Below are 25,415 nucleotides of genomic sequence, written 5' to 3' on the forward strand. Positions count from 1 at the left end.
CATAAAGTGAGAATGGAATGACTGCAATCAGTGTTGCATGCCCTGAGTCATTAGAAACCTCCCCTGCCCCCTGAGGCAATGAACTAGAGCCTGAGATTGTGGGAAGAGATAAACGCAGCTGCACAAGGTGATGTTTCAAGCCACCAGTGTGAATCCTGGGGCTTCTTTTTTGCAAAAGAAAGTGAACTAACCCAGAAGTTCCAGTTTGGCAACAACATGGCCCACTGAAGTTTAGCTTTGTTGCCCTGCCCCCTGCATGACAAGGCTCGCGTCCCCCCTCCCGCTGCCACCTTCCCTCTCTCCCCGGTGCTGCAATGTAGCATGGTACTACCATCATCATCGTTGTCATCATCCTCACTCCCTCAGATCGTGCAGAAACTGGACCTTACCAGCTTTGATGCGGACGCGCCATCCAACACTTTGAAATTCACGCGAGAGAAGTGAGGGGGGGGAAGTCTTCTCTAGCTTGAACTTCAAAGTGTTAGATGGTGCGGCTGCAGCGAAGCTGGTAAGGCCCAGTTTTTGTGCTGATTGGCGCGATCTGAGGGATGGAGGACGACATGACAGAGTGCTCCATTGCAGCGCCATGGAGAGAGGGAAGGCGGCAGCAGTGGGGTGACAGAGCTAAACTCCATTGCAGTGGCGGGGGGGGGGTGCTGCAGAGGGCCACCAGGCTTCGCGGCCCGGTTGTGGACAGGCCATGGCCCAATAGTGGTCCGTGGGGTTGGGTTCCCTGGTCTAGAATAACAGAAATTACAAAGGTATGGATGGCATTGCAGACGTAGTGCATGTAAATTGGCTTGTATTCTACCATTCCACTCTGTCAAGTTTGAAGCTTTCCTTTGGTCAAAGGAGCCTCCCCCTAGTAAAGGAGACTTTACCTCTGGCAGAATGGACTGTTTCATTAAAGGAGAGCTCCTTGGGCCAGAGAAAGGCTTCAGACAGGTACACAAGCCCCTGTCACCATCCAGCTATGGCTTGAACTGGAAGCTCCTTTGCTCTTTGTGCATTGAGGAACATGGAAAACACTGGAAAATGTACCTTATCCATCCATCCATCCATCCATCCAGCAGTTATGCCTGCTTGCTTCTGATGCTATTGGTCATCTCTAGATGATGGTGCAACATTTTAATGGGACCAAATCCAACATGCATAGCTTGAGTTTGCTTTGTCAATCTCACATATAAAATATGGGAATATGCAATTTATGAACAGTAGCAATGAGGCAGTATAGGCATTACAGGTGGCAAGGTACATTCTCGTCTCTTCACTATTCCCCATCTTACATAGGGCTGAATTTCATCCAGTCTAGTTCTCTGGTAATAAGGGTTGCAATTCTGTCTTGTACCTGCATGGTTTATTGGCCTCACCTCAACAGAAGGGGCACAAAATTCACCACAGTGGTTTAAAAACTTCATGATCTTAAATGTTTCATGGGGTTTGCTAGTGATTCTAACTTGATTATGGTGCCATTATCATATTTGCTAATTAACTGTACATGCAGCTGTTTTCCAGGGTCTATCTTTCTCCTTCTCATGAAACTGATGTTGTATTTGAGATGTGTAATTCACAGCAATATTTCAAAGTAATGTGTAGTTTCAGGTCAGCTCTTGCGATTTCATTTGTGAGCAGATATCTTTTCCCTGTGACCCATAACAGTTTTATGAGTAATTAGATTACAAATTACAAATTCAATCCTATATATGTAAATTAAATCTCCTTTGAACATATTTGTCTTTCTCTGGATAGCTTGTACTAATGATCCTTTATTTGGAATCAATCCCTTTTTTGTTTCCTTGCTAAGAGACCAGAATGAAATAATTTCAGAGCAGCTCAAATGCTTGCCTCAAAAGTAATGTCGCTTCTGCAGCTGATGTTTTGCAGAAGAAAGACCCAGAGCCTGAGGCACAGAGACCTACTTTTGTATTGGTGTAGTTAATTATATATCTTGCCAGCTGAAGCAGTGCTCTGATCTCTGACAACAAAATAAGCCACAGAAACATCTGAATTTTGGAACACACATTTGGTTACATAAAATAAGAATAAGCTTTAAAAACTGAATAACTTGTGTAAATAAATGAGGGTTTAAGCCTTCACTTTGAAAGGCTTCTGTGCACTGTTGCTTCAGAGATGAGACACTCACTGTGGTTTTAATTTGAAAATCTCCCTCATGTCAATGATAAACAAGAGCATTTTAATGTTGTCATTTCAACCAGGGCTGTATCATATTTTGCTCACATATCTGCAGTGCTCATACTAGGAGTTGCTTGCTCTCACAAAGCATATTTGATCATTACATTCTGTCCTGGGGCCCCCAAGCCACAGTGGTTATCCTCCTGCCCACCTGGGAGTCTGGATCTAAATGTGCTACCTTGATTAACTTATTTACTCAGCATTACTGACTTCCAGTGTTAGTGCTGGCAGTAGTACAGTGGTGAAAGTAGACAAAATGGGACAGGTATTGAGTACCAGAAAACAAGAAGGAGCTGCAGCAGAATGTTCAACTCACATTTATCTCCAAGTACTGGAATAACATTATGGGAATGGTATGATGGGGTTCTAGTTTCATAATGTGTCTGAAAAGTTATAAATAGGGCTTTTTTTGTAGAAAAAGCCCAGCAGGAACTCATTTGTATATTAGGCCACACACCCTGATGTCACCATTGTTCCACACAAGGCTTTTTGATAGAAAAGGCCCAGCAGGAACTCATTTGCATTTTAAACCACACTATTTTAGATGATCTCTCCTGTAAGTCAGGTTGCATACCTAAACATGCTGGGCACATTGTGTGGTCAGGCCATGTCTGAAAGGTTCATTATTCAAACTGTGAAACATGAAAGAGCTAATGATTTGTATGGCATCTGTCTTTTACAGATCAACTAACCAAACACATTTATCTTAAGGCGAAGTCCTCACACCTAATTATCCATAACACAGGATGCCTAAGAGGGTTCCTATTCTGACCTGCTTCTCTTCATAGCTGTAGATCTAAGACTACCTTTTAAACAAACAGCAGGCATTCCCTATTGCTGCTTGTGATGCCCACAGTAAATCAAGATACTTTTCTTTTGCATATCTATGGGGATTAGGTTTCACCTGCAGTGATTATTTAGTTTGTATTTGGCATAACCTAGGGATTCAGTAACTCCTGAAATCTTGGAGCCTTTCTACAGGATCACTTTTGCATGTTTGCAGTAAATTTCTATCATGCCCAGACCCTCCACACCTTCCTACTTCAGGCTGCATTTAGGCTATAGGGTATCACATTGCCCAGAGTTTCAAAGCACTACATTTTGTTCCTAGGAAGCATGATTATTACTTTTGCTGCTATTCTAAGGTGGGTATTTTCTGTACTGTAACGCTGTCAGTATCTTTGAACATTGTGGTGCAGTGTTTAGAATGTTGGACCTGGACCAAGAAGACCTCTCACTTCAAGCCCTTACTTAGACATAACGATCTGTAGGGGAACTTGAAATCATTGCCTCTCAGCTGAACACTTCTCACACAGGTTGCTATGAAACAAAGTGGATAATCCCATGCAGAACAACTTGAAGCTCTTGGTAAAGGACAGGACAAAATTAACAAATTATTTATTTTAAGGGTTTTTCCTGGTGGTTGGTAAAGCAATCTTTATGCTGGGAGACTCATCTCCCTGCCAAATCAGCAATGTAAACAGATAAGTGCTTTTAAGTACTGGAGATTTCAGCTGGATTTCAATTGCTTTATTTGTGCACTTTTTCAAGCAGGACATGATTACTAATGAAGCTATCCACTGAAATGATGAATTAAACATTATAGAAATGAAGCACTATGGAAAACAGAATAAAACTCATCTGTTCTTCTTGTAAGAGAGGCCCTGCTGATACATGATAGTACTGACACAATTGTGCCAGTTACCTGCTGGTTGTGAACAGCATGCTTGGGGTTTTTTGGCTGTCAAACAGAATGTATTTGTGTGTCCATGTTTTTATAATTCCGACAATGATTTCTGACCAAAAGAGGAACCTGCTTTAAAGTTTCTGTGGGATGGTTCACAATGCAGGCCTGTCAATTTCTGGTCATCTCATTATTCAAGAACTGGCAGCTGTGTATTAAATCTGATTCTGTAGGAAAAGACTGTGTTTTGGAGTAGGGTGAAACTTCTGTGGGTGGGATTTCAGCTGGGATGAGTCATTTGCACAGACAGGCTGCCGCTTGTGAGCTCCTCAGGGCAGGAACTGGCCTCCTTTGCTCATGTTATCCTGTCATGTGCCAGGCATGCTGATGGCAGAAAGTAAATCATACTCAGTGCTGCAGTCAACAAGTAGTCAATATGCATTTGTGCATTGGCCCAACATTCAAACATAACTCTTAATGGCAACGATGACCTCCATACTCTTGGTTTTCCCATTTTAAAAGCAGTATATTCCTTTTAGGTGCTTGGAATCCTCTGTAATGTTTCTACACATCTGACCATCAAACTACCACTGCAAGATTTTTTAACTATTTGACAGTATGTTAAATCCAATAGCCTTTTTTTTTGAGGCTTCAAAACCCTAGTGGAGAGCCAGTTTGGTGTAGTGGTTAAGTGTGAGGACTCTTATCTGGGAGAACCGGGTTTGATTCCCCACTCCTCCACTTGCACCTGCTAGCATGGCCTTGGGTCAGCCATAGCTCTGGCAGAGATTGTCCTTGAAAGGGCAGCTGCTGTGAGAGCCCTCTCCAGCCCCACCCACCTCAGAGGGTGTTTGTTGTGGGGGAGGAAGGTAAAGGAGATTGTGAGCTGCTCTGAGACTCTACGGAGTGGAGGGCGGGATATAAATCCAATATCTTCTTCTTTTTCCTATTATTCCTTCTGTGCATACAGCCTCTGGATTGGGGTATTTTATGCTTGGGACTATATCAGGAATGCCCAGTTTAAGTCTTAGAGTATCTTAAGTGACATACTGTTCTTGATTTAGTGAGAACTATGAATTTCCCCTGCAAATTCACAGGCAGTCTCTCACTGGCAACGTGCAGCAGTTAAGAACTTTATAATTATGGACTAGCTATACTGAAAAACTGAGGCGTTACAAGCACATTGCAAGAACAATAAAACACTGTGTTTAATATTTTGGAAATCAGTGTTTGTTTTGTTCTGAGCAAACCTGAGGGAAACTTTTTACCACTATTAGTTGTATTTATTATATTCACATCTTGCTTTTAGATGGGGTCTCCAGAAATTTCCACCTAAAGGAACAATCAGGACCAAAGCACCAATTTCACAGTACCAGAGAGTTCTAGAAAAGTGGTCCCCAACCTTCTTGGTACCGGGGACCGGCACCAGGACTGACCCATCCACCATGGCCCCAGGGTCAGCAGGGTGGGCGCTCCGAATTCAGATCCCCCACTCCTGTGGTGCTGCGCAGCCTCACGGCCCCCCATGCCATGCAGCCTCGCTGCCCGCCTCCTCCGCAGCAGCAGGTGACCCACTGAAGAAGCAGCCCACTGGAGTTCAGCTCCACCCTCCTGTGCGAGAAGGCTCAGGTCCCACCTCCCGCCGTCACCTTCCCTCTCTCCCTGGCGCTGCAATGCAGCATGGTGCTCCATCATCATCATCGTCACCCTCCCTCCCTCAGATCGCACAGAAACTGGGCCGTACCAGCTTTGCTGCGGCCAAACCTCCAACACTTTGAAATTCACGCGAGAGAAGACTTCTCCCCCCCTCCTTCCTGGAACCAGAAGTGAGGGGGAGAAGTCTTTTTTCGCTTGAACTTCAAAGTGTTAGATGGTGCATCTGCAGTGAAGCTAGTAAGGCCCAGTTTCTGCACTGCTCGGCATGATCTGAGGGACGGAGGGAAGGAGAACGGTGACGACGGAGCACTGCGCTGCATTGCAGCATCAGGGAGAGAGGGAAGGTGGCAGCAGTGGGGCAACAGAGCTAAACTCCGTTGCAGTGGCCGGGAGCTGTGGGAGGGGGGCCACCAGGCTTCACGGCCCAGTTGTGGACAGGCCACAGCTCAGTAGTGGTCCGCAGCCCGGGGGTTAGGGACTCCTGTTCTAGAGCATTCAAGGATCTCAAAAGAATTGGTAGGGCCAATAAGGGACACCTAAAATTTAATTACCCTGGTCTGGATAGCCCAGGCTAGCCTGATCTTGTCAGAGCACAGAAGCTAAGCAGGGTTGACCCTGGTCAGTATTTGGATGGGAGACCACCAAAGACTACTAGGGTCACTATGCAGAGACAGGTAATGGCAAACCACTCCTGAATGCCTCTTGCTTTGAATCCCCATTGGGGTTGCCATAAACCGGATGCGACTTGATGGGGAGGGAGAGGAACTTGCATTGGGTAGATCTGAGCTGCAGACCACCAGTTGTCTACTGTGGGACAATATACTGGTGGAACATGAATCAGACCTACCCAATTATTTTTTTAATGGTGACAGGGAAGCCATAGTTATCTTTGTCCTTTATATTGTTGATTCACATATGTCAAGGGTGGCCAACGGTAGCTCTCCAGATGTTTTTGCCTACAACTCCCATCAGCCCCAGCCACATGGCCAATGGCTGGGGCTGATGGGAGTTGTAGGCAAAAAAAATCTAGAGAGCTACCATTGGCCACCCCTGACATATGTGATTGAGGCTAATCTGCAATTCAATTAATGATATACCTCTCTTTAGAAATGCACATAAAATATAAATAATTTCAACCTTTTTTGTTTTGAGAGATGACTACGTCCTTAAGAATGCAATTTTAGAATTGTGCAGAAAAATAATGGACTTAGCTGGAATTGCTCAGTGAGATGCAAACAGGATCACTTTGACATATGAGAAGGGCTTGACTGAGTGTGATATATTAAAACAAGGGCTCAGTCATGCAGAAGGGGGGGAGTCTATTCTTCAAACAATGCCAAATATAATGAAATATCACTTGTCACCCTGCATTATGGGGAAAAGTCCTATTTTACTTAATGCAGCCCTCAGCAAATATAATGCAAGCCCCATTGGCTTAGCTGTGCCTTAGGCTTGGGCTCTTTCATGATGACTTGTATGTGGCGGAGGGTGGAGTACTTGGAGTCATTTTTTTATCCTTTAAGAAAATCCATGAAAAGCAAGATAAGGAAACTGATTTATGATCCAACCATTTATTTTGCTTTTGCAAAATGCAGCAAGGATGGTAACAAGCACATTCAAAAGATGCAAATCCACAGAGCACTTTTATGGTAGGCTTGCCATTGTGAACACACTGCCCAGTGAGGAGCTTCCATGCATTATTATTATCATACACTTGTGCACTATTTTTATTTATGTATTTTATTTAATTTTTGGCCTGCTCTTCCCATGGAACATATAGGGCTTTAAAGGTAAGCACCTTTAACCGGATCTGGTACTCAATAAGTAGGCAGTGCAATTCATGCAGCACAGGATGGATCCGTCTCCATACAGGTGATGATGTCAACATCCATGCAGCAGTGTTCTACACGAGCTGGAGTTTCCGGAGCAGGGTCAAGGGCAGCCCCACATAGAGAGAGTTACAATAATCTATCTTGGAAGTGACCATCACATGGGTCACTGTGGCCAGGTTGTGGGGGACAAGATACGGGACCAAATATCTGACCCATCTCAGATGGAAAAAAGCCAATCTGGCAGTGATGGTAACCTGTGCCTCCATAGTCAGAGAGGCATCCAGGAGTACCCCCAAGCTCTTTACCCCTGATGTGGGCACCAATGGAGCCTCATCAAAGGATGGGAGCCTGATCTCTGATCCCAGACCCCTGTAACCTAGGCACAGGACCTCTGTTTTTGATGGATTCAATTTCAGCCGGCTCTGTTGCAACCACCCACCCACAGTTTGCAATGCCCTACCCAGTTCCTCCGGGGCCGAATCCGGGTGGCCTTCCATAGAAGATAGAGCTGGGTGTCATCTGCATATTGATGACCTCCAGCCCATATCTCTAGATAATCTGGGTGAGGGGGTGTATATGGATGTTAAATAACATTGGGGAAAGTTTTGCTTCCTGTGGCACACCACATTGTAATGCATGCCACTGAGATAAGTTTATCCCCGAGTGCCACCCTCTGTCCCTGACCTTGGAGAAAGGAGACAAGCCATTGTAAGGCCAGCCCCTGTATCCCTCTGTCAGCGAGGCGGTGGGCCAACATATCATGGTTGACCGTATTGAATGCTGCTGACGGATCAAGAAGGATCAGCAGTGCCAAACTGCTTTGATCCAGATGCCTCCAGAGATCATCCACCAAGGTGCCCAACACTGTCTCTGTCCCATGAGCAGGGCAGAAGCCGGACTGGATCCAGGATGTCAGCATCTTCCAAGAAAGCCTGGAGCTGCATCACCACTGCCCTCTCCACTACCTGCTATGTTTTAATATTTTTAACTGTGTAAAATGCTTAATTTTATATTTTAATGTTAGATCTTATGTGCTGTGAGCCGCCCTGAGCCACCTTGGTGGGAAGGGTGGGATATAAATCATAAATAAACTAAACTAAAACTAAACTACCTTGCCCAGGAATGGCAAGTTCGAGCCTGGGCGGTAGTTTGCTAGGACTGTAGGGTCCAAAGATGGTTTCTTCAAGAGAAGATGGACCACTGCCTCCTTCAAGGCCCCCAGGAATGCCCCTGTTAAGAGGGACAAGTTGATGATATCCCTCAGGGGAGTCCATGTGCCATCACCGCAGGCTTTAACCAGCCATGACGGACAAGGATCGAGGGGGCGAATGGTGGGTTTCACAGCAGCTAGGGTCTTATCAACCATCCTGGGATAGCAGGCTGAAATGATCCAAAACTGGACCTGAAGATGAGCAAGGGGCTTCCAGTTCCATTATTGTATCAATTGTGGCCTGAATGGAGGGAGAAATTGGGCATGCTATCAATGCAAATGTAGAACATTCATATGCTTCTGATGCACTGTTCTGATCCCATCACAGCACAGTGCTGGCAAATGAGCCACATGTTATCCATTTTACAAATTTCCACTTCTTTCACTCCCAAGTTATGTCATTTCAAAGTTGTTGCATGGAGGATTTGCACAGCCATTTCCAGACCTTGTGGCTGGACATACCAGTGTCCCACCAGCTGTATGGACAGTAGTCCTTGAAAAGACATGTGTTCTGCGTTAGAGACCCCTTGTGCAGAGTTGTATGAGATGCTACTGACATTCTGCTACAATATGTGTACAACCCATACACTGAAATCCCAAGTGCATCTAGCTGCCTTGAGTGAAGATGCATAGCCAGTCCCCAACAGAACAAACACCCCCCCCCCCAAAACACACACACACACACATACACACACGTTGATTTAACAAAAGAATTAAGGCATTTCAACATTCAGTTTACTAAAAACGGCATGGAAATTGAAAGGCACATCTCACATATAAGTAACTATTCTGAATGTCTATTATGCTCACTTAGGACCAGTCTGCTATAATGGTTAGTGTCAGACCAGGAACTGGAAGATACAGGCTTGAATTCCTACTCTACCATGGAAGCTTGCTGGGTAATCTTGAACCAGTCACACGTTCTCAGTCTAACATACCTCAGAGAGTTACTGTGAGAATAAAATGATGTGAGCTTATTTAGATCCCCACTGGGGATGAAGGCATGATATAAATGAAGTAAGTAAGTAAATAAATAAGCAAGCAAGCAAACTTTGCATTGGTCATTCAGCTCTGGATGTATCTAGATAGAATTTCTACAGATGCAATTTTTTTTTGCTGCATATACTTTAATACATTTTTGTCTGATGAATCACAATGTCACCCTCCTCTACAACAACCACCTTCCTCTAGAGCACATACATAAAACTGCTCAGGCAACTGGTAGCCTATCCCATGACTTGGCCACAGTGATTCATGCAGTGGTTACCTCCATGTTGGTCTACCGCAACTCGCCCTGACCTGGAATTGCACTGGCTCCCAACTGAGTACTAGATCAGGTTCAAGGTAATGGCACTAACCTTTAAAGCCCTATGTGATCAGGGACCAACATATCTGCAGAACTGCCTCTCTCAATATGTCCCCTGGAGAGCTCATCACAACATTTCCTGGCAATCCCTGCCCCCCAAGACATCTGCTTACTCTCAACCAGGTTCAGAGCCTTTTCGGCTCTGGCCTGGTGGAACATGCTCTCTTTTGAGATCAGGACTCTGCAAAACTTATTACAGTTCCTCAGAACCTGTAAAACTGAGCTGTTCTTCCAGGCCTTTGGGTGAGGTGACAGGTGCCTATGATGCAGTGATAGCATAAATGGTATCATGTGCAGTCATAGGCAGGTGGGAGCAGGGGAGGCCAAAAGAAATTAGGCACCCATCGCCTCAACCAAAGGCCTGGAAGAACAGCTTCCAGATCACTCAAGGCCTTGAAGGTTAGAACCAAAACCTTGAAAAACTGGCCAGGTCTAATCTGAGTGGTAGTTTCATCAGGAAAACCTGTACACTTTTTTCAATATCTCAAAAAGGCATTGGTAGTGGGTAAAATGTAAAAATACTTATTTTTAATAGATGAAAAACACAAATTCCTTATTTGGTTGATACCTCCAATTGTCACACATTTAATACGGATTTTTTCCCCTCATCAAGTTCAGTGGTATGTGGATGGCGCTGTCTTTTGTCTTCCCTCACACAAATTTCAGGGCATTACTCATCTCAAGCAGCACTTGAAGCTTTTGCTACCAGTCCTAGCTACACACAGCAACACAGAATACTGAAAGGCTCATTTAAAACCATTCTACACTTAGCTAAGATCAATTCACAGGTAAACTCTGAAGACATAATTCATATAGTGACAACATTAATCTGGTTTAAGGAGAATAAGACACGTTCTTATATACCAGCTAAATGGGGCTTGACAGACTGACAGCAAAAATCCTCCAGCAAAAGTACCTTAGAAAGAATATTGACTCCTCTAAGATCACATCTTTACCCTGATTTTAACAATGGAGCAAATTACGTTTTAGAAATCCTTGTATGTCTTGATACAGAGATTGTTCTAGTCTATCATCTTGGATTACAAATGAAGCAGTATACCTAGAAATGTACCAGTACACCTGGAAATGTACCAAAACAAAAAATCCAAATTCCATTTCCACACCCAGAATATATTATGTGATTTTGGTTATCTAAATGTAGTTGTTAAAAGAATGTACTGAGCGAGGAAATGGAAAGTTTGTTTACATATTGTGAATTCCCCTTCTCAGTGGTTCTAGGGTGAAGAAATATCCACTAATATGACAAAGCTACCCTTTTTTTTTTTGATGACTTGGTGCTTTTCCTCAATCTCAGGTACAGAAACATTTGCCCCCCCCCCCCTTTACCTTTACCTTCTACCAACAGCCATTAAAACACAGAAATGGAACTTGGAAAAGACAAGAACAAATAAAGAGAGACTTACAAATGTTCCGGTACCAGAGGGGGTCTAGCTGGCCCCTCAGAGGTCATTTCAAGGTTCTCCCTCCAGAACTCCCAAGAACAGCAAGTAAGATTGCCCCACCCTGGGACCACTGAAAAGGGGAATTCACAGTAAGTGAATAAACTTCCCATTTTCCAGTAGACTAGGGTGTGCCAGTCTGCACTAACAGTGCATTTTAAAAAGCAGTTAATCCCTGGGTAGGCAAACTGCCTTTTCATCCTGTCAGAACCTGCTGAAGGACTCTTCTACCAAATATGTGCCAGCCAATGCCATTCTAACAGCACAATGATGTTCCACTGATCAAACTGCTACCTACTGAATGAATCTGCCATGACATTGGTTGTCCCTGCCACACATGCTTCCTGATGGATACCAGATGGATCTCTGTCCAGGAGACAAACAGGACCACATCAGCAAGAAGATACTTTGATTTCATCTCCCCTGATAGTTGATATAGGATTTCATGGTCATGTTATCTGTGTGTATTAAAACATCTTTTCCTTGCAAGAGATCTTGAAAGGTAAGGAGACAAAGGCAGATTGCCCTGAGTTCCAGACAGCTGTTCATGGGAATGTGCTCCCCAGTCTCTGCAAACTGGCATCCATTGTAACTAGTCTCCTGGTGGTTCCTTCCTATCTGAAGTCTGCCTCTGGATAGCAATCCCACTGATGGCAACTATAGAGGGGAGTAAGGAGATACTGGCAGCTTGTTTTTCTTGTCCTGATATGGGAGAAGGGCACCTTCAAGGAGCCTTCTGTGGAATCTTGCACAAATAATCGCATATTGGAAGGACACCAACATATCCAGGAGCCTTACCAGAAACTCCTGCAGGGTCTATGAAAAAGTCACAAGAACCTTTGGTTAAAGTTGTCATTTGGCATCTGAAATCCACTTTCCAATATAGAGGACAGATGGACTTACATTCTAGGTATATCTGAAAAAGTGAGCACTGACTTACAACAGCTCACACCCTGCCACAAATTTTGTCAGTCTTAAAGGTGCTACCAGACTCTTGCTCATTTATAATACTTAATAAGGGAAGTGGGTGGCACATGGAGGTTTTCAGTGGATCAGGCTCTTGATGATTTTAGATTTTACAGCAAGCAAAAATCAGCTTGATTAAAATAATATTTTGTGTAAAAGTCATTTCTGAACTGTCCTTTCCATTTTTTCTACCTTAATGTACTTGTCCAAAATTAATCAATTAAATTTCAATGTTTAAATGCAGTAGCCTTTCCAGGATACTAATGAAAGGGTGGGATAATTCACAGTTTAATAAACAACAGCTACCATTCGTCATTAGATAAAAAGATTAATACTTTTGTTTTTACTCCTTATTACAATAATGCACGGAAATGACAATTGCCTTTTAAAAAAAGTGTGCCCTTCAATTAAAGTTGTCAGTCTGTCTGTCTTTCTTTCATGGTCCTTCCCCTACACTTTTAACAGCAACCAGACACAAAATTAGCAGATGACATGCAGATTAATAATGATTTGCTTAATTGTTATATGTCACACAACAGCAGAGCCACTATGAAAAAAACAGGCAACCGTACTATTAATCTTCACTTTACTTTCAATCTCGGGCTCCACAATCAAAATCTGCCTCTATCAATGAAAATTCTCCCTACTGATCAGTTAAAGCCTTAGGCAATGAATCTGCTGATCATCCCCAACACTCCTTTCCCACAGAGCCATAGAAAATAAAGATTCCCTTTCTTCAAAGGCCTGCAACTCCCTTAAAACAGGGGTGGCCAACAGTAGCTCTTCAGACGTTTTTTGCCTACAAGTCCCATCAGCCCCAGCCATTGGCCATGCTGGCTGGGGCTGATGGCAGTTGTAGACAAAAACATCTGGAGAGCTACTGTTGGCCACCCCTGCCTTAGAACATCTCTTTCCCATCTCCAATGTCCATATCCTTGTGTTTTGTAAAACAAGGCTGCCCTCTACTGACAGTAAACTCATAAGCAGCTGAACTGTGTGCTAGATAATGCAAAAGACCTGTTTGGGAAAATAAGGTAGCATTTGCACTTTTCTACACATTCAAAATAGTAATAGGGATTATCAATTTAAAAGTAAAACCAGAAATGATTTATTTTAATCTGTGCCTCACCTGTTCATAATACCGGATATTATTTTCAGCCACATCGCTGAATGCCATCTTCACATCAAGACACATGCTTTCTTTCCATCTATCCCAGTCAGCCTGCAGTGCATTATTAGCACACTCCACTTTGTCTTCAAGTTTCCCAATCTCTTCCGAGAGCTAAACAAAAACCAGACTTGTGTGAGAAATCAGGGGTGGAGAAACCACTGTTGATGACTCAGCTGTTGATCTTTGCTAGCATTAAAACAATGGCATTTTCTAAAATGGGGGGGGGGGGATATTTTCTGAATCAGTTCTCCGCCTATCTTCCATGAAAGTCTTATGTCACTTGGAAGTCTTATGTCACTGAGATCTCAAGGAGACCTCTGAGAAGTTCACCAGTTGTGAAGAAGCTTCCCTGAAAGATAGTTTATCTGTTCTTACCCACCAGACTTGCCACTGGTTCCTGATTTATTACAGAACTGCTCATGAAAAAAAAGAAACACCATAAATACAAAAAGGAGCTTTGCATTTAAATGTAGCCTTGCCAACTAGACTGAAGAAAAATGTCCTGTACCTTTAACAGAGGCTAAATGGGATGTTGTTTACCAGGATTGTTATTCACATGGCACAAAAACCTTTACCTGTTCATCTCCACACATTAAGCCTCTATTAAAGAGACAGGACATTTTTCTCCAGGCTAGCTGACACCCTGATTACAGCACTACTGTATACTAACAAAGTAATGGTAACGTTCCAACACACACAAGCTACCATTTTCTTATGGTCTCATATTTTGCTGGCCCTCCCATACAAAGTGCAGCTGCACACTAGTGGTGTCTTCTAGATACTCTGAGGGTACTCTGATGTCATGAAAAGGTGAGACTCTACCTTTTTTTCTGGCAGGGCCCTGAGTCTACATGACAGCCTGAACTGCAGTAAGTGAGGCTTCTCCTGCCATGACAATGAAGCAATAGGAAAAGTGAAACAACAGTAAGAGCCTCATTTGATCCATTTCTGCCTTTTGCATAGCCTTAAAAAGTTCAAGCACCTTGACACATGCACACACATAACACACAAAATATGATAACCAGTTGCCATAGTAATTTCCCTTTGATTCCTTACTTCCTTGGGGGAAAAGAAGGGGGTTTCTGTTTGGATTCTTGTTTACAGCCATGTAAATCAATCAGATATAACAAAGTACAAGGTCCTTGTCCATTTGATAGAAGGAATTCTGGCAGGTGAAGCTTACCATGCCATAGAACTACACAGATTAGACCAATGGCACATGCCAATGTCCTACTTTCACACAGCTGCCAAAAATACAGAAATTGTACCTGGCTATCCTATCAAAATGTCAGATACACGTCTATCTCTTGATATGCCAAATGTGTGAACAAAAATTAGACCAGGTCTGCACAGTTCTGTGACCTGTCTTCTGGTTTGGCAACCAAAAAGAGGTTTATCAAGTCTTTGATGTGGCCATTGTGCGTAGTTTTGGGATGTGCTTGGCTTGGTGGGTCAGTTATTTTTCTTATTTCAGGTCTTATGCTGACTGAAAACATACTCTCATTCTTTCTCTTCTCATACTGCATTAAGAGTCACAGCTGAACTCTATGCAGGAACCAACTGAGGTTCCATTGAAGGACCACATACTGTAGCCTTTAATTAGTACTAATGACATGTTTGCCAATCCATCTTTCTGGAAAGAATGGTTTTCATAATGAATTCAAGTTTCTGTCACTCACTGACAGCATAATTTTTGCTTATCAGCTCTTAAAACGAAGTTCAACTGGGCAGTTCACATGCAGCTCATTAAGACTCATGAAACGGCTGCTCAAGGGGAAAAATGCAGGACAAAGCCAGGTTCTGTTCTGCACCACAACAATGAGAGCTGTGTCTTGAGCTTCATATCTGTTCTACAAAATCTGTATCTCAAAAAAGCCATTCCTCTTTATGGCAAGAGATCAGGAAATCCTAGGCTTCAATCTTGCTTTTGTTACAAACACATTAGGTAGCCTTAGGTAAGCAACATGGTGGGGTGGTGGACACAACATTAGGGCCAATTTGCACATTACAGAAGTCCTAGGGTTTGTTGAGCATGAGGAATTTGAATCAGATGTTCATGGGGAGTTTTGTGTGTCCTGGAGTCCACACATGCCCTTTTCTCTTCAGAATAAGGGTGTATAGGCAGATGCAGCGGCTGTCTTCCTCTCTGTGCCACTTCTCCTCCACAGCATCCTATGGATCTGCTATTGACACCACTTGCAAAATCATGGGGCTGCATGTTTCAAGAGGAGAAGACAGTGTGGAGAGGAAGGCTGTATCTGCCAGGTCTGGTTTCAAGTTTGTGGGGGATTCTCAGGCAATGAGTGTCTGCTCTCCTACCACTAGGCATTCCAGTTGACTCCCTCCCTCAATTCCTGGCAGCCCATGTACCCATCCATCAACATCCACCTGTGCCACTTCCCATTATCTTCCTTGCAAACCCTCACAAGGTCCACATACCTTTCCCTTACTGGCACTAGGCAATGCATGAAACCAAGAGCATATTTGCCACAGCTGCTGAGACTGTCACCATGCATCACCTGCACATCTTTCCTCAGAGGTGCGAGGCAGTTTGTGTAGATGGGAACAGAGATGGTAGGAAGCGTCACAGGCGAGCAGATAATGGGAGGGTGAGCAATAGAGCAGGTCAATGGAAGTAGCCAGGGCTTTTTTTTTGTATAAAAAGCCCAGCAATAACTCATTTGCATATTAGGCCACATCTCTGATGCTAAGCCAGCTGGAACTGTGTTCCTGTGTATACCTGCTTTGTATACCCTGGAAGTGGCTGTAGAAGCTCAAGAGTTCAGCACTCTGCTCACTTTCAGGTGGGCTGATGCAGGTCCACAGCTACTATTCATGAGCAGAAAAAAGCTTGCAAGAGTATAAGACATACAGAAATCCACTGATTTAAGGTCCTCATGATGTCACCCAACACACACAAGAACTTTGTAATGGTGTAAACTGGCTCTCAGTGTCCTATTTTACAGGGCTGTTTTAGATATTACAAAACAGCCCTGTAAAATGATAATGACACTCTCTAAAGTGTTATTTAAATATTAAATATGTATTATCATACAGAATCTAGAGCGACATTCATTTTTTTAGAATTAGACAAAGGTCCTGACATTTTTAAAGAGTTGTGTGACAGGGCATCTGTCAACATGTGACACTTGTATTGGCACAAGAATTAAATGAAGGGCAAAACCTTGAGTGTCATTCAGTATCTCATCACTCAACAATCCCATGCAGAGTATATGAAACTGCCTGGAAAATACTGGAAAGTATTATGGTTGAGGTGACAAGACAATTTCATCTGTCAGTCTATCTATCGAGTACATTTTTATCCCACCCTTCCACTAAAGAGCTCAGAGCAGCTTACTTGATTCTCCCTTCCCTGTTTTATCCTCACAAACAACACTGTAAGGCAAATTAGGCTGAGAGAGTATGGCTGGCACAAGGTTATCCAATGAGCTTCATGGAAAAATGAGGATCAGAAACCTTCCAGATTCTAGAGCAACATTCCCAGATCCTAGACCACTACCCCACCTGGACTCAGATCACAATTATATCACTGTAGCATCTGCAGCATTGCAGCTGCAGTATGAGTGTCATCTGAAGAAGTCCACCTTGTGAGAAAATGTCAGAATGTTGCATCAATATATTTATTAGAATATACTGGATTTGTGATGTACTGAGTTAAAGCTGTCTTTTACAGTTACAAAGCCTCTACTTTTGTCCATGAATATTTCTGAAATGAATAACTATAAAGAACGGTTCCTTGAAAAAGCCTAAAGTGCATTCTTGCCAGGCAATTCACAGAAGTCACTTCCCAATCCCGGCTCCGTTTATGGTCATCCACCTTGATCTGAAGGGCAGCATCATGTAGCTTTATACATCCAGCTGAGTTCAGTACAATCAGAAAGACAGATGTATTAAGACTCTGTGCTTCTTTCAATCAATCAGATATTGTTTTTGCTGATAACTTCAAAATCAAAACTGAACAGTTCTAAAATCAGGGAGACTAGAACTAAACAGAAAACCTAATATTTGTTGTGACGTTAGCCCCAAAGGAAAGTTTGCCAAACATTACAAAAAAAAAGTTTAGTTAGAACCTCACCAATTAAAAATTGACCTCCATAGTTTTAAAATTAACAAGTTGCACATGACTCACAAACTGAAAGCAGAACTTCTAAATGTGTGATTAGAAAAGTTCACTTTTTACATTGGCTTGCTTTTCCAAATCAAAACAGATTTTAACGATGCTCTTAGCCCTCACACACTCCTCGTCGCACTTTGGAATTAGTTTCTTTAAAAAACATTTTGAAAGCCTACACTGCCTGTGCAGTAATACAAATAGGGGAAAAAAAATGTTTCTGTTTTGTTAGGGGGGGGGAGTATGCACAAAAACTTCATCCATAGGACGATGAAAACAAACAAACTCCAAAAGAGATATATATGCTTTGGCAGAATTTCTAATAATGATTTTAAATTTATTTTTATTGTCTATTCTTTATCTGCATCTACCAAGTACATGAATGATCTTGTACAACTTGTAAGTAACTTTTAAAAACAAAACTGACTTGGAATATTCTTAATATAAGGCACAAGACAATAATCAGAGACAAGGAAACCCATATTGAGATGAAACAAATCACTGAGAGTCAGGTAAATTCATGTCTTATACCTTCTTACAAAATCCTTAATGGTGTTAGAACCACAAACCTGCAAGACTGCCTCTCCTGCTATGTTCTGCTTACCAGAGCAGAGGTAAAATCACAGCTGCCTGTTCATGCACATTCATTGTGGTGAATTCCACACATTTGGAGCAGTCTGCCTCAAACTATTAGGAAGGCACCATGCTTCTATCATTTTGCAAAATTTGCAAAGCTCAACTGTTCAGGAGGGCAATCTTGTAAAGTAAGTATAGCTATGATGTAACGGATCAACTCACAAAATTACCTCTATTAGGGACAATAGCGATGGAAGTATGACAAACCCATAGGAATTTTAAGACAAGAGGTGGTTTGCCATTGCCTTTTTCTGCACACCAACCCCTGACTTTGTTGATGATCTCTCATTCAAGTCATAGTCAGTGCAGCTTAGCTTCTGAGATTTCACAGGCAAACCTGGACTATCCAGGTTAGGGACAGTGTTTTCTTTCCTCTTCCAGTTCTACCCCTGTCCCATTGCATTATGTTGTGCTACTAGAAATCTTTGCTTTAGACTCAAATGGTATATTTTATAATCAGCTGACTGACTGGACAATTCTACCATAATTATTCATAATTTGTCTTCAGTCCCATGAGAAAGGTGGACTGTGAATGAAAACAAAACAGATATGTTTTCAACCTAACTCTATCACTATTACATTTGAAGGTCTTTTGGCTAGGACATATTTCTTCTAACAGTGAGTGACAGTGTGTGTCTGTCTATTCACTTGTAAGTTTTTACACTTTCTTCAATACCCCCCACCCCATAGGGCATCCATATGTATGTGTCCATAATGTACAGTAAAAAAGAAAAAAGATTAATAAATGGATGTATCACTTAAAAGCAGATGATTCATCAGCCAAAGGACACTGAGCTGGTGCAGAGCCTAAAGGCAAGCATATCCCTGCAATCTAACCAATGACTCATAAATGTATGAGGCTGTCACACAAGAAAATTTATTTCTGAACAGAAGCCTTTTGTAAGAGAAATGAAAAATAGTGAAGTCATAACCAAACACCAGTTTTGAGCAAGGGTTTCTTTAGTTTACAATTACAACAGGTCTTCCTTGCTGTGGAGCTGTTGAGCATAAATGCTGCAAAACATGAAAATAAAAGGTCACCCATTTTACATCAGCAGCTACACTGATGCACTCAAATTCTAAACAAATTAAGATCTCCAGGCTTGCAGAAACAGCAGTAGACCAATTTACATAACCATTAAAATATCCTTTTGAAGTCTTCTCTCTTAATTTGCATTCAATCATAGTTCTTAAAATACAACTGAAGTTGCAATTCAAGTTTGGATTGGAATGTTTTGATTTTGTCCATTACAAGCAAATAAAATGGCAAAGTGGGCATTACGTGCTAAATACCAATGGGTTCGGTTTTGGTTTTTGGTTCAGTTCAGGGTGTACCTGAACCAAACCCCATATTGAAAAATGGAGGGGGAAATGCCCGAACCAAACCAGCCTGCTCAGGCCTATTAGGGTCGCCATTCTCCCTGCTGCAGCAAGTTGCAACCAGGAGAAAGCAGGGGGCGATCGCCTGGGAAGGGTTTAATGGCTTGGAGTCATTTAAACCTAGCAGCTGATTGGTGAACATGCCCAGCTATTAAGTTTAAATAACTGTGAGTCATTAAACCCATCTGTTTTGCTCCCCCCGCCACCCTGGGAAGCAGGGGAAGAGTGAAAGGGATTGCTGATATGGCTTTCATCCAGTTCATGAAATTCCAACAACCACTATGAGTAGACAAAATAACTTATATTAATGTCACTATAATAAATCAAATATAATCCATTCTATAAGTTTCGTGTTGTTATTTCACAAACATTAGAAAGAACTTCCTGACAGTTAGTATGGTTCCTCAGAGGAACAGGCTTCCTCAGGAGGTGGTGGGCTCTCCTTCCTTGGAGGTTTTAAAGCAGAGGCTAGACAGCCATCTGACAGCAATGCTGATTCTGTGAATTAGGCAGATCATAAGAAGGAGGATAGAAAGGGTTGAATCTGTGGTTAGTTCTTACATGACCAGGGAAATGCTGATAGACACTTTGAGGACAGTCAGCAATTTCTCCAGGTCAGTTTGGCAAGGAATCCTGGAGGTTTTTCTGGGCATGGAACAGGGGTCACTGGGGATGTATGTGTGTGGAGGAGGTATTTGTGAATTTCCTGCATTGTGCAGGAGGTTGGACTAGATAACCCTGGAGGTCCCTTCCAATGCTATGATTCTATGAATTCTATACAATGCATACATTCATACAAAACTATGAAATCATTAAAGTCCTGTATTGCTTGCTAAAAAAGCTTAGCACTTTTCACAGGTTCACAGTCCAACTGAATAGAAGGCTCTTCTGAGGATGATATTGGTGTCTGAAAAAGGACGTCACTTTGGGAGCCATTAAGTCTGACTCTTGGGAAGAGGACAGTTCTCTTGAGGTTGATTAGAACCCCTATGTGTGAGAGGGCCATAGCTGGTGTTCAGTCTGAGGAAGCCTAAGGGAAACTAGCCTGTTCCTAAGGAAAGGCTCTGCGAGATAACTGGCTGAATAAACATCATTCAGAGGTACTTTATTGCTGAAAGTTATCTGTGATTCTAATAAGTTTACATACACTTCAAACCTTACGGAAACTGTAATTAGAGCATAAGCAAATAAATGCCTCAGCCAGGCTGTTCCTTGTTGGTGTTTGAAAGCCAATGGCTGAGCAAACAACTCTCATACGTTAAATAAACCATTTTTGTTATTTTCTTTTACTCTTGCCTCAGAGGTCGTGAGTCCTGCTATAACTCAAATAAAATTACCTCACAACAGCAAATCTTGCATTATAAAGCCACCCCAATTTAGGCTTTTAAACATCCTACCACATTTCAATTTGGGGAAAGTTCCTTGCAATGAGCCTAATTTGCCCTCCCCGTTATAGTGGGCTCTCCCAAACATCTGTCAGACTTTCCTCTGGAAAATTTGGTAGGAGTGTGCATTTTGCATAAACCAAGCCAGAAAAATAAACCAGAAAAAATACCAGTAAGGTATTTTGGGGGTATTATTTCAGCTGAATACAAATCAGAGAATCTGATTGGCTACCAGTATAGCTGAGCCCAATTAAAAACAGATTTTTTTCTGCCTTTTATTTGGGTATATTCAGCCATACTGAATAGCAGGTAGGCTCTCAGCTCCTGCCACCCCAGCTGATTCTCTGTTGCAGCTCTGTGCTGCAGGAAAAGCCAAGCCAGCCCCAGGGTTGGGTTGGCTTTTTTTTTTAATTGCTATTTTTCTTCTTGATTCTACTGGACCCAAAAGAATTTTGGATTTCTGAAAAAATCTGAATACTATACTGATATGGTACCTAAATTTTGACCTGAATAAAAAAATACCGGGGGGGGGGGGTTGCATACCCCTAAAATTTGCTCTAATTTCAGAGTTTCTTCTGCCTGTTGAAGAGCCACTTAAACTGGAGGAAGGCTTCCAGCTCTGCTAAGCAGAGACCAGTATGATACATACCATAATGTTTTGCAAGTGAGGTGCTGAATCAATTAATGCTTAGACATCATTCATATTCAACAACACTGGGGTATACCACAGTGATGCAGAACACAAATTATGCCACAGTGCTAATTGATTCAGTGCATGATTTGCATCCTCTTAAAGGCAAATCATAGGTTACAGTAGAGTCCCAGGTTACAATGCCTTGACTGCCCCACATCCCCTGCAGGTAAAAGCCCCTCACATGGGATGCTGCCCTTTGTCCTTGCAATGCAGCCAGCAGAAGGCAATCAGCACTGGAAGACAGAATGCTTAGCCCATCCCCTTTCTTTCCTCCTTTTCCTGCCTTGTTTCAAGGGCAGTGTGCAAGGGAGAAGGGGGTCCTGGGATCTCATTATGCATAACAACATTGTCATATGTAGTCTTCTGACTTAGGAATGCCATTTGTATTTTAAACTCCCTCATTCCTACCCATCTGATTTCCTACTGAGCACAACAAAAAGCTGCCCACTATTTCATAATACCATAGTATTTCATAATTAAGCAAAAGTCACCCTGGTTGCAACTATCCATTTCAAAAAGGACTTTTAAAAATTGATGTTTGTGGCCACGAAACATAGGAAGATGTCTGCATGCTTGAATAATTACCTTCAACAAAAATTCCTGTTGAAAGCAAATGTTAAGTGCACAAGTTCTAGTTCCTAACCTGCCTGTTTTCTAAGTGCGAGGAATTCTGTAGATGGAGAATGTTCAAACATGAAACCGTCCCTCCTATCTTCTAAAGTAGTACAATGTCAGGAAGGCCATGCCACCTTTTTCCTGAATGTGACGATCAGTCAAGTCTGCATTAACACTTGTCAAAGCAACAAAGAAAAAAACAATGGTGTGTTGGGAATTTTTAAAATTCAGCATCACTCAAAGATCCCTATGTGTTTCACATGTTGCTTCACCAAGGGAGCTGTAAGGCAACAAACTTACATCATCATCATCATCATCATCATCATCATCATCTTTAAAATTTCCCACTGCACCATCTTTTTTTCTTTTCTACTTTGACTCTGCATTGGTGAAGAGTCAAAGCAGCACTTCTGCATTAATTCTTGGATGTCTTTTGCAGATGTCAGACAACTTCCAGGAATGTTTTCCTCCTTAATGTTTTACATATGGATGGAATAATTAATCTTCCTTGTTTGTATATACTAAAAAATATGCAACTCTTGGATAGAAAACCACCAAGTTAGACTAGGGTTGCTATGCAGAAGAAAGTAATGGCAACCTACCTCTGCTCATCTCTTACCTTGAAAACCCCACAAGGGGTTGCCATAAGTTGGTTGCAGCTTGACATCACTTCATTATTAATATTACACACTTACCAGATCACTTTCGGCCTTTTTATTATATAAAGCTTCAACTTTGGAGTCGAGCTCTGCTTGGATGAGATCTCTTCTTTTCAAGACACCCTGGAATTGTAAAGCAATACACAGATTTAGAGCGGACAGCTCTATGCAGAAAGTTATTTGAAAAAAAACTATCAGATGCAAAAGTGTACAAGTGCTTCCAAATGTATGCCAAAGTAGAAATTTTTATTTCTCTCATTCCCTCTTATCACTAGAACACATTACTGAAATGGACAGTCAGGAACACAAAGTACTTTGGATGGATTCCATTATTAAGACGAACTCTGTTGCCATGTGATAACAGTCAATGGTTAAGGTGGCTTTTTAAAAAAGGGACATTGGACAGATTCAAACCTACTCAGGTAGGCCTATCAACAACAATAAGCCACAATAGCTACACAGAATCTCCAGGCTCAGAGGCAGCATGATGAAGATAGAGGCAAAGTTCAGGGGAGAGATGCTGTCATCAAGCCTTGTTTGTGGGCTTCCTAGAAGGATGATGTCAGCCTCAGTTTGAAACAGGATGCTGGACTAGATGGCCATTAGATCCAATCCAGCAAAGCTAAGATTGGTTGGCTACAAGCAACTGATTTCCATTCCCCCTCCTTTTCCTGTAACTGAGACTTTATTTTTATATTCCAATGTTTTTTCTTGCTTGACATGAAAAACTAAGATCCCCTGTGGTGTGCTGGTGAGTCTGTGAGTTAAACAGCTGAGGCCCATATTATATGAATGCAGCCCCCCCCCCCCCTCCCAAGAGTACACAGCCAGATGGGAGTCACGACAGTTGAGGGACCAGAATGGAAAGAATATCTCAGATGTTGCATTAAAGCAAGGACCAACTACTATCCTCCAGATATTACATGTAGCCTAGTGATAAGATACAGTTAGGGAGAAGGAACAGGTCACTTCCCTCTATTAAAAACTATGGGCAACATGCACTCTTTTTTTCTGCTTTGGTCAATACATCATGAGGGGATTTTTCTCTTCAGTTTTTTGATGGTGACCCCTGTGGGGAAAAATATCATCTACTACTTCAAGCCCAATACTTCAATTTCTTCAGACCTACTACTTTCTCAAGCTACTCGCCTACAACTTGCCACTCTCCTACGACTTCATTCTATATAGCTCAAATAATAATGAAACTACATGGGAGGGATGGGATCATGAGGAAAATGTCTGCCTCCTATGGGCTTTGACATGCCCATATTATCCAGTCAACATTAGATCGAGCTATGGAGAAGCAATAAAGCACATCATTTCAGCAAACAGACATGAAACATCATGTCTTTACATCTTTCAAACACAGAAAATACCAGTTATCACCACATGAGGGAGTCTTTACAAGCATTCACATGTTATTGCTGTAGTAAAATTATCTTGGTGACAGCTTTACTGTTTCCCTCAATCCCCCCCCCCCAAAAAAAAGCAGGCTCCAATTATTTCAATATTGCAAGAACTGAGCACCTAATACTGAAAGAAGTCTTTGTTTGAAACGCAGATGCTCTCAAATGTTATATAAGTGAGAAAGACAGGCTCACAAGGCCCTCACATTCATAAATTCATGCAGTCATGTCAAATCAGCAACCAGACAAGACAATGGTTTGTAGGAATGATTATGTGGGCTAATGATTGGGTATATTGAGGCAATGCACGTGGACTTACGGATGTTTAGGCTCTATCTGAGTATGACTTTAACATACAAATATCAGGCAGGACAGGGAAGCAGTATCCCAATTCCCCCCCCCCCCAAAAAAAATATGTCAGCAACAAATGCCTTCTTTCTTTTTTAAAAAAGAAGTATACATATTGGCAAAATGAAAGCAGAAAAAGTTGATTTTGAATATCTCTTTATGCCCTCGTGAACTCTTTCTTTTCTATTCTTTCCATCACATTCTTTGTACATAAACTTTTTGTGACAATATTTGGAGGAACAACTAAATTTTAAACGGTTTCCAAACACTGCCACTAAAAGAAATTCTATACAAAATGTAAAAGTGTGTGGGGGGCATTTACAATATAGAACCTCACATTAGGGCCAAGTAACAACCTTTCCCCCCTTCCAAAGGCGATTCATGAGTCTCTAATAGTGCAAATAGCTGGAACTAGGGATGGGCATGAACAGGGAAAATGGAGGAAAACCAGTTCATGATTCATCCTGTTTGGGAGTTCGGCCCATCCCCACTGTGCTCTGAAGGCATTTAAAGGCCCTTATATGGGCAGTCTAAGAAGGATTACAGTATTTGAAAAGTCAACTATACAAAAGTCAACATATATACTGTAATAAAACACTAAATAAAATACAGTGTACTTAAA

General features: G+C 42.1%; 1 protein-coding gene across 1 annotated transcript in view; it reads right to left on the reverse strand.

Moving 5' to 3' along the window:
* SNX7 (sorting nexin 7) overlaps positions 1–25,415 on the reverse strand; it is a 57,683-nt gene that overhangs the window by 2,846 nt on the left and 29,422 nt on the right. The window contains exons 7-8 of the mRNA XM_060232209.1: positions 23,076–23,162; positions 13,497–13,649 (exon numbers count right to left, since the gene is read on the reverse strand). Coding sequence (XP_060088192.1) covers positions 13,497–13,649; positions 23,076–23,162 — 240 coding nt within the window. The remainder of the gene's footprint in view (positions 1–13,496; positions 13,650–23,075; positions 23,163–25,415) is intronic.

The sequence above is a fragment of the Heteronotia binoei genome, chromosome 2, assembly GCF_032191835.1.
Source record: "Heteronotia binoei isolate CCM8104 ecotype False Entrance Well chromosome 2, APGP_CSIRO_Hbin_v1, whole genome shotgun sequence".
Taxonomy (NCBI): domain Eukaryota; kingdom Metazoa; phylum Chordata; class Lepidosauria; order Squamata; family Gekkonidae; genus Heteronotia; species Heteronotia binoei.